This window comes from Malaclemys terrapin, chromosome 8 (genome assembly GCF_027887155.1).
Source record: "Malaclemys terrapin pileata isolate rMalTer1 chromosome 8, rMalTer1.hap1, whole genome shotgun sequence".
Taxonomy (NCBI): Eukaryota; Metazoa; Chordata; order Testudines; family Emydidae; genus Malaclemys; species Malaclemys terrapin.
The window spans coordinates 35,262,448-35,272,394 of record NC_071512.1 but is presented as its reverse complement, the minus strand read 5'-3'; the positions used below and the strand labels follow the sequence as shown (position 1 = coordinate 35,272,394).

The window sequence follows — 9,947 nt, the reverse complement described above, 5'->3', positions numbered from 1 at the left end:
GAGCAACACCAGAAAACTCCCAGTCCCAGACTTGTCTCCAGAAATGTGCGTCTTGGACTGCCCAGCGCCCTCCCAGGCAATACAAGCTCCTAGAAAGTCCATCGTTTCATTAATAGAAAATGATATGCACAAATCTTGTTATTCAAGATTATGAAGCTCCCAAACACTTCAATCCAAACACACCGGTTTAGATAAAACAATGAAACAAGTTTATTAACCACAGAAAGATAGATGGTAAGTGATGACAAGTAATGAGGCAAGAAAATCCAAATTAGTTTGTGTTTTACCTTTTATTTCTCTGTAACCAATACCTAGCTTAACAAGCTAAGTGAATTCAAAGCAAAAGTCTCTCTCACCACATGTTCTAACAGTCTTACTGGCTGAATCTTCCAGCCAGGATCTCCCCCAGTCCAATGATGCTTCCTTTGTCTTTCAAGTGTTGTCAGTGCAATGAGTAGAGATGAAGGGAGAGGTTATTTGTGTCCTCTGTTCTCACTTCTTCTAGTTATTTTCTTCTTTGAAAAATCATCTCCAGCTGATGTTCAGGAGGCAGAAAGTCTGCCCAGGAACCTCCAGCTGTTCCACTGCTAAGATGAAAATTTCTCACTCACACCCTTCTTCCTGCCAAAGAATGGTCACTTAACCAGGCGATAGACCATTCGATTATATTGACAACTGGCTGAGGTGTTGGCTAGCCTTTTGTCTCTAGCAGACTGGTTTGAAGCTGTTTCCCCAGACTTGAAACCTGTCTTATACAGTAGAATTTACAACTTTACTTACAATGTTGCCACACATATTTTACCAGGACAATCATGATCAGCAAATTATGGGTTTTCAAATGATGACTGACAAGGCATACTTTGTACAAAATGTATCACAGTCTTGTAAAAAGGGAGACTATAAGGGTACTCTATGCATCTGAAGAAGTGAGCTGTAGCCCACGAAAGCTTATGCTGAAATAAATTTGTTAGTCTCTAAGGTGCCACAAGTACTCCTGTTCTTTTTATAAGGGTACAGACCATCACACTTTATTACTGATCTATCACAAATTAATTACTCTGTTAAGATTTGATGCTCATGTGAGTCAGCTATTTTGCACAGTTTGGCAATATACTGATCTATTGTTTTGCCAGATTCTTGACAACACTTTTATTAACAAGATATAAAAGGTACTTGACACTTTTTGTGGGTTGAAAATGTTTTTGCACCACTTCTAGCATCTTACTTGGGTCCTCCTATTCTGCTGCCAGAGCCTTTGTTGGAGTTGGGGGTGATCGCTGGTAAACTTATTAGCATGCATGTACATTCTTATTGTTTTTAATATGTTTTCTCTGTAACACTTTTACATTAAGAATAAATGTGCTTGTTTAAAAAGAGCTGAGTGGTACCTTAACTGGAGCAATTATGCTGTTTCCAGTCTCTGATGAGAAGAAAAGTAGTCCTGCTGAGGCACCTGCCTTTTGGGGGATTCACAGTGTAGGCAGGGAACTGTGCAGCCTGGAAATACCCCAGTGAGGAGGGAAAGAGATATGGGTCTCTGCCCAAGAGAGGTGACAGCTGGGAAGCTGGAGAGCTAAGAGTGGGTGCCCTTGCTGGACCATAGACGGGGAATATGGGTGCAGTTGACCTGAACTGTGACAGGTGTCAACTGGAGAGTGAATCCTTGGGTGCTGCCACTCCTCCTCCCTGTCAAGGGCTGAGCATGTAATCTCCACAGACCTCTACACCCTGTAGGCTCAAGTTGAAAAGGATGGGCCGAGGGCACAGGCCTGGCACCATGGACAGGCATAAGTGGGTCCACTTTCCTGCTCACAACTGGTCGTTTCAGCTCCCCACCCCAAATTGGACACTGGCTATTCCAGAGCCTGCTGGGCTGATGAGTCCCCACATCTGTACCTGCCCCTGTTGGCTGCCTTTTATCACTGTTCTCGGGGCGCCTGGGCAGAGACGGCTCCCTCCAAGCTGGGTGTAGGTCAGGAAGGCTCCTCCTGGAGGCGTATGGGGGACTCAGCCATGGAGGCACGGGGCAGCAGAAGGGCTGTCACTGAGCTGGCTCCCATCAGCTCAGCAAGCCGGTTCTCCATGGTGTAGCGGTAAAAGAGAAGTGGCTAACCTAACCTAATGGGCCCCAATGGAGAAGTGAGTGAACTCTGTTTACCCTCAACTGTGCTTCGGCTTGCACTTGGAAAGTTGATTAGAAATCGGCCTCTAGACCTTCACGGGGAGAAGAAGAAAACCCCCAAAAGAGGACCCGAGTGGGACTGCTGCAGTCTGCCTGAGTTAGAAGGCAGCCTGGCAGGATGGCTCAGAGACAGGGAACAGCCCCACATTCATCTCAACTCTGTAGCCTAATGAGGCCAATGTCCGTGTCGTCATCGTTAACCATTTTACTGCCGATCCCCGTGTGTCAGAAAGGAACGGGATGGGGCTGTACCAGAGATTGGCACCCTTTGCTGGTAGCAGCAGCTCGCTATGGTGTTACAGCTGGGCCATTTGGGGGAGATGTCGCTGCTTAGTTCCTTTCCCCCTTCAGACCCAGGGAGCCATCCAGCCCGAAGGGAGCAGCACAGCCCAGGGGGCACCTCAGCCCCAACAAGGGGGTGCCAGTCCTGCAGCGTCCAACCGTGCCCTGAGGTCAAGCAGAACCCAGCAAGCATCAAAGCCCAGTGAGGGGGACCCAGCCAGCATGGAGCCCCCAGGCAGGAGGAGGGGGCAGCAGCCAGCTGCCTCCAAGCCTTTCCAGGAGTGAGGGGAGGGGAAGAGGCCAGGGAGGCCTGGGGCTCTCCCCTTAATCCCTTCCCCCCCCCATTCTCTTCCCTGCTTGAGCCCCAGTTACCTGGGTTGATTTGCAGATCCCCTCTGACTCCAGTTTGGGTTGATCTTTCCCCACCTGGGTAAGTGCTGGGCCCAGAGATCAGTGCCTCCAGCTCACTGCCATGTGTCACAGCAAAAGCTGCTATCGTGGCATGTGCATCAGTAGCTTGGCAGTGCATCTCTGTGAATATCCTCTCCAGTGCAGGGAAGGGGAGGGCTGCATTCCTCTGCTTTGACGGAAGCGGGGCTTGATGGTAAAAGATTTGAGAAACGCTGGCTGATTGGATCCCGCAGCTCTGAACTCAGGCATGGCAGAGCACAACCAATGTCCAGTCCTAGCTGCCCTCAGACATTATCTTTCGGAAGGAAAAGGGATTGCTTCTGGTTACTTCCTGAGCTCATTCTCCTGCTTGTTTATTGTGTTTGCTCGGTTACCTGCTGGCTCACCCCTTCCCTGCCCGGATGAGACGTGTGGCTGGCTGGTATCTGCGCCGCCCAGCACTGTGAACGTCACAATGTCTCATCTTACAAACAGAGTTAATCAGACTTTTTATGTTTCTCCTCTGCCTTTCACCCCCGTTTCTTCTCCCTGTGCCTTGTTATGAGCTTTCCAGGGAGACTCACACTTAGGAATAATGTACAGTGAGGGCCGATCACCTGGGTTCAGCAGAGCTGATGATTGTCAGAGAGCTGTCTGCAATGATTCCTGTGCTATTCCCCTGGCGTTGGTTCTGGACGTCCTTACTCAGGTTTTACTCATTCCACACCCAGGCAAAGAGCTCCTCGAAATCAATGAGAAGAGCGGGTGATGAGCACTTCTTGGCTTCGCTCAGTCACTTGAGCATCAGGGGGTTCTGTCTGAGTACGGAAAGAGTAAAACCTGAGTAAGAGCTGCAGGACTTGGCGGCTTGTACATTGGTCAGTATCGCCTCTTTTGCTATATTTATTCATAATAATAAAACCGAGGTAATGACAAGTTTCCATAGGGAACGGGGTGGCTCAGGGAAGTGTTGATAGCAGAGCTGGACGGAAAAGTTCCCACAAAAAAATTGTGCTTTGGAATTTGTTGATTGGTGAAAATGTTTGTGGCAATTGTTGGATTTAGGACGGAACAAGGGCAGGTTTCCTGCCGACTGCCTGACTCCTCGGCACTCACTTGGTGTGCTGTTGGGGAGCCCCGGGATTACCAAGTCTGTGGTGCTGTGCAGATTCCTTCTGAGTTGGGGACCCCACGGCTTCCAGACTCCTGGGCCAGCTAGTTCCCCAGGCTGATGACTAGGACTGAGCTGGCCTGGGAACCACAGGAGTCTCAGTGTCTCAGCAGCGCACCCTCTGGGCTGAAGAGGAGGCAGGAGGCTGGGATTCTTGGTCTCAAGAGCCAGGACCTGCAGAGCTTGGGAGATAGTGCGTCCTGGCTCCTCTACAACCAGCCAGGCAGGCTACTGAGGACGCAGGGCTTCCCCGACAACCCTGTGAGGTGGTTATGCAGCCAGTGACTCAATTTCACCCCTCATGCTTGTTCAGTGGCTGTTGTGAACTGAACTGGTGGTTCAATTTGGTTTCTAGTGGCCACATCTCAACAGCGTAACATCACTAGCCCTGGAGATCAGCCAAGGCCCAAACAGGCCCTGGAGCCTGCCCTCCATTGCTGCTGGCCAGTTTATGTAGCTGGATAGGACTCTCTGGGATGTCAATTCAGCCCCTTTCAGCTGCTCTGGGCATGGCAGTGGCGCACACCTCAGCATGAGAGACCGACAGCAAAGGCACTTTTGTGTTTGCTGGGTTAGGAGCACGGAGCCAGAGTGCTGAGGGGACAGTGGCAGGGTCATGGGTGCAGAGGAGGAAGCAGTTTGTGATCTGGGGCCTTTGACCTGGTGGTGGGTGAGTTCCAGCAGGAGTCCTGCACCTGGTGAGTGTAACCATGGCCGGGCTGGGGCCATCCAACCCCCCGTGTAGGAAATGGATGAGGACAGTGTCTCCTGGCATGGCTTTCCCTGCTGTCTCCCCTGTGAGGAACCGATCTGGTCCAGAAATCCAGCCTCAGCCTCCAGGATGACAGTGTGTCAGGCAGAGATGGAAAAGCCTAGTCATTGCCTTGTCGCCCCCCACCCCATCCCCAACTTTGCTTTCGGGAGGCTCCCACACAGGTCTCCATGTTGTGTGACAGAGGCAAAGGAATACAGAGAGTCACCTTCTAACACTGACCAAGGAGTTTTATTGGGAAAAGGCCAACAGTGTTATCCATAGAGCTACCCTCTGTGCTGGCTTCATCACTGAGCTTCTGCCTCAAACCATTCCCAGTCGTTTGGTTTCCTGCTATACACATCCTCCCACCCACTTCTCCCTCATAAACCCCCTCCATCACTGGGCCTAGAGCCCTGGGCCTACGGCTCCAGAAGCACAGGCCTCTACCACTTGAACCAAGGGAGATCTTGTTGATCTACTTCCAATCCTCTGTCCAGTGCACATCTCGAGTAGCCAGGATGGGCGCACACACGGGAGTGAAGGGCTATGAATTCACACTCTCCTAAGGGCCCAGAGCAGCCCTTTGGAGGTGATTAGCCCTGTGCAGTAAAAAGGGGTGCAGTAGTGGACTTCCCAGCCCCCCATGCCCTGCCCCCCTGCAGAGTTGTTTTCCCTTGGGCAGTAGGGCATGTCACAGGGCAACTGGCCCCTGTAAGTGAAGTGAGTCCAGCCCAGGTGTGTCCCAGGTTGATCTGATTCAGAGGGCAGGGTGGCATGAGAGGCGACCGGCTGTGATTGGAGGGGTCAGTGCTGGGAGGATGATGCGGACTCAGAGACTGGCGGAGGGGCTAGCCTGCTGGGCTGGCTGTTCAATGACAGGCCAGGTAAGGCAGAAGATGCCAGAGGTGAGGACTGAGGTAAGTTGCTGGGCTGTGTCTGGAGAATGGTCCAAGGGCACGGCATTGGGGATAAATGGACTTTCCAGGACTCCTTGCACTAGGTGCGTGGCCTTGAGGAGCGGGTAAAATCGGACCCAAGGGAACTTGGGGTGGCGCCTTTAAGAAGCCTGAGAAGGGAAACTGAAGCAGTAACCTCAGCGTTATTGTGCCCAGCCACAAGAGGGCAGTAGGAGGCAAGGTGACAGAGTAGGATCTGCCCCAAGAGCACACTTTTGTGCACCACTGTCCCCCACTTTCCCTCTTATGCAAAGGGGCAGAGGGTCAGCAGGCCCCACTGATTTCAGTGAGAATTAATCCCCGTGAAGAGCTAAGACCAGGGCCCTCTCCCTCATCTCTTCCTCACTCTGCGCTTCTGCTTTAGAGATGGGCCTTGGTCTCTGGACTGAAACACCCCTAACGTGCAGGGCGGCTGAATCTGGGCATGGGATTCTGATCCATCTCACGCCTGCACGAGTCCCTTCTTTCGTGCTTCTTTACTGCCCTTGAAACGTTCAGCTCTTCCATCTCGGAGCCCGTGTTCCCCTTTCCACCACCAAGCAGTAGTGTAGCCAGGACGGGACACTTGGGTGGGCCCCGACTTCAGGTGGGTGACTAATGACAGGTGGCAGAGGATGGGGGGCAGGAGGAATTGGGGCCACTTCCCCACCACCCTCTCCAGCCAGCCTTGCAGGGGTCGATGGACATGCTGGTCAGAGGCCCCCTGGGGCCCAGGCCTGCACCTGGTGAGCGGGGTTGGGATTTGGGGGCTTGTCCCGCTTTGCTCGCCTGGCGCTCCAGCCAGGTACCAGGGTCTGGGTGCGGGTAAGCCCCCATTCCCCAGCTGGAGCGCTGGGCAGAGTGGGGTAAGCCCCCGCACCTCGACCCCACTCCCCGGCAGGAGTGCTGGGCGAGCAGGCGTAGTGGGACAAGTGCTGGGGCCAGAGCCGAGCCAGGGTTGGGGGGAGGGGGAGGGAGAGTGGACCTGGATGCTAAGTGGGTGACAGTGCACTCACTGTCTCTCACACTTCCCTAACACACACACACACACACACACACACACGGTCGCTCTCACACCCACATACATTCTGCCTCTCATGAGTCACACTCCCCAACACACACTGTCACACAGTCCCCCAAAACACCATCACACACTGTCTCTCTGTCTCTCCAAAACACCATCACACACTGTCTCTCTGTCTCTCTCACACGCACTGGCTCTCTCTCTCTCTCTCTCACACACACACACACACACACACACACACACACACTTGTATTATTGTTGTTATTATTGCTTGGTACTTCCTGTCAAAATGTTCATGGTGAGCCAGGAGTGGCTAGGGGCTGCAGGAGGGCCGAGGTGCAAAGCCTGCCTTGAGCCACTGCCGCAGTGACTGCAGTGTATGAAGCTCGATGTGTGTCAGCAATGGGGGACGGTTATGGGGGTCCATGGGCAGGGGTGGTAGCTGTGTCCCCTCAACACACTGGGGTCAGTGGCGCTGGCTGGGGACTGCTTTCAGTGGAGCATAGGGGCACCAGTTTAATAATACTGCGTCGGGCCCCATAAATCCTAAGGATGGCCCTGGGGTTGGGCTAGGAGGAGCAGAGGGTCATGCACATGTTTTCTTGGAGCTCTCTTGGTGTTTCTGCTGAGTTTTGCCCTGACCATGTAGCAGATGCCCCCATGGTGACAGTTCCAATGCAGTTCCCAGGCTTTCCGCTAAGACCCTTCAGTCCCAGCTGGCATTTCTCTGCCAGTCTGTCATGTGGCAGCTTCTGAAAACCACATCCGATCAATTGCAGACTTTCAGGGGCCATTCTAGGCATCAGTGGGCAGAGCTTTATGGATTGGGTGACAATCGGAAAACCAGAAAAGCTTGATTTCCACAAAATTCCGTCTTTGCTCACTCTGGATAGAGGGCTGAGGCAGTGAGCTCCGAGTGAGGGGTTAGCGTGAGAGCAGGGCTTTCTCTTCCTGCAGCACCAATGGGCACTCTGTGTCATTAATTCCTGAGTCGTCCTAGTCCTGCCACTGCCGCTGATGGCCTAGGAAAGGGACAGCAGTTACCTACCCGACAGGGCTGCTGTAAAGTGCTTCATTAGTGCTGAGCGTCATTAAGGTGTATCATGCAGGCAGATGTAGGGATCAGCTACCTTCTTGGCTCTGCCCTTCTCAGGTCCCCGTCAGCTCCTGGGAACAGGCATTCTGAAATATCTGAAAGAACCGAAGTGTGTTTCAAACGCACATTGTGACAGCCACCCAAATCTATCTATTTGAAGCTGCTTTTCAACCAGGACACACAACTGACTACTGGGTGCATCTGATCTGCTGGGGATCATGAGGCAATAAAAACAGTGTTCGAATACTGGTGAGTCTTTGGCAAATCCTCAACTCCAAACATTGCTATTCTCCAACAGACCCATTGTCCCCTTGGCAACTGTCTGACCAGGGCTAGCCTCTGGCCCTGCCACGAGCCATTCACAGGTAGGTGATCTCTATGACATTAGGCTCTGGGTTGCCGCAGGGCAGTTGGTGCTTACAGGAGCACTGGACGCTCAGCGCAGCAGTGTCATTGCTGCCAGGGTCTCCCTGGTAGTTCTGAGCAGGCTGCGTGCTGCTTTTCCTTTTGGAGCCCAGTTTCTTCCAATCTGTTAGGTGCACCCCGTTCTCCAGATCCTGCGGCATGGGCTCGTGGTACAGGGTGATCTGCAGCGTGCACAGCTGCGGGCCGTAGCGCACCAGCACAATGATGACAACAGCCAAGAGGACGAAAATTACCACGATTACCGTGATCATGGGAAGGGCATCGGCCTTCTTGGTCACACCCCGGATGACAGAGCCCGTAGTGAATCCAGCCAAGTCCGGAGGCTCGTGTTGCCTTGGCTGGCTGCTCGGGGTGGAGATATTCATTGTTGAAGGATGGACCCTCACCTATGGAGAAGTAAAACAAATTGGACATATGTAGCATGTCATTTGAACCGTTCTAGTCTGTTACTGCCCGGATATCACTTGGCTAAGCGAAATGAGAACCTATCTGCAACTCAACGGCATTTCTCTGTTTGGAGGTAACCCGGGAACTTTTGAATGCTGCAGCTGATCAATTGCAAAATTTCAGGGATATTCTAGGCATCAGCAAGCAGAACCCTATTGGTTTGGGTGAACATTGGAAAAGTCTGAATTCCACTAAAATCACAATTTGATCACTCTGGATACAGGGGAGAGGCAGGGGAGGGTCAGGGTTAGAGTTCACTTCACTTCACTTGACTGTGTCATTCAATACAATTTCAGTGTGATGGATCCTCCGTTCCGGTCCTGAACTGTGGTGTGGCACCCAACCCTTGCCCTCCTGTTCCCCTGGCACTTGTGGATCCTGGCCTCATAGTGACCCTTCGATGGTACCCTCCAGAGCAGGGAGATCATGTCGGAGGGCCCAGGATGATGGAGATCCAGTCATGGAGGGTCTCCTATGTACATGGATCTAAGGGGGGTGATTGGGCCTGGTGTAAGGAGTTTTGGATACACATGTTTTGCCTGAACCGATAATCCCAAATTATCTGCACTGTGCAGCACCTGGGCAACACCGAAATGCTGCTCTGAAACATGCTGCATCCTGGATCCTCTGTGACAAAGCAGACTTTGACTCCCTCAGGGAACAGATGGGCAGGATCCCCTGGGAGAATAACATGAAGGGCAAAGGGGTCCAGGAGAGCTGGCTGTATTTTAAAGAATCCTTATTGCAGTTGCAGGAACAAACCATCCCGATATGTAGAAAGAATAGTAAATATGGCAGGCGACCAGCTTGGCTAAACAGTGAAATCCTTGCTGATCTTAAACGCAAAAAAGAAGCTTACAAGAAGTGGAAGATTGGACAAATGACCAGGGAGGAGTATAAAAATATTGCTCAGGCATGCAGGAGTGAAATCAGGAAGGCCAAATCACACTTGGAGTTGCAGCTAGCAAGAGATGTTAAGAGTAACAAGAAAGGTTTCTTCAGGTATGTTAGCAACAAGAAGAAAGTCAAGGAAAGTGTGGGCCCCTTACTGAATGAGGGAGGCAACCTAGTGACCGAGGATGTGGAAAAAGCTAATGTACTCAATGCTTTTTTTTGCCTCTGTCTTCACGAACAAGGTCAGCTCCCAGACTGCTGCACTGGGCAGCACAATATGGGGAGTAGGTGACCAGCCCTCTGTGGAGAAAGAAGTGGTTTGGGACTATTTAGAAAAACTGGACGT

The 9,947-nt window shown here is 52.0% G+C and overlaps 1 protein-coding gene across 1 annotated transcript; it reads right to left on the bottom strand.

The window, feature by feature from the left end:
• Positions 1 to 8,193: 8,193 nt before the first annotated feature.
• Positions 8,194 to 8,625, bottom strand: SMIM33 (small integral membrane protein 33). The gene has a single exon (XM_054037411.1). The coding sequence runs from the start codon at positions 8,623 to 8,625 to the stop codon at positions 8,194 to 8,196; it is 432 nt and encodes a 143-aa protein (XP_053893386.1).
• Between the last annotated feature and the right edge of the window lie 1,322 nt (positions 8,626 to 9,947).

What these genes read in the sequence shown, in the direction of transcription:
- SMIM33 (XM_054037411.1), bottom strand. Translation starts at nt 8,625, where the DNA reads ATGAATATCTCCACCCCGAGCAGCCAGCCAAGGCAACACGAGCCTCCG.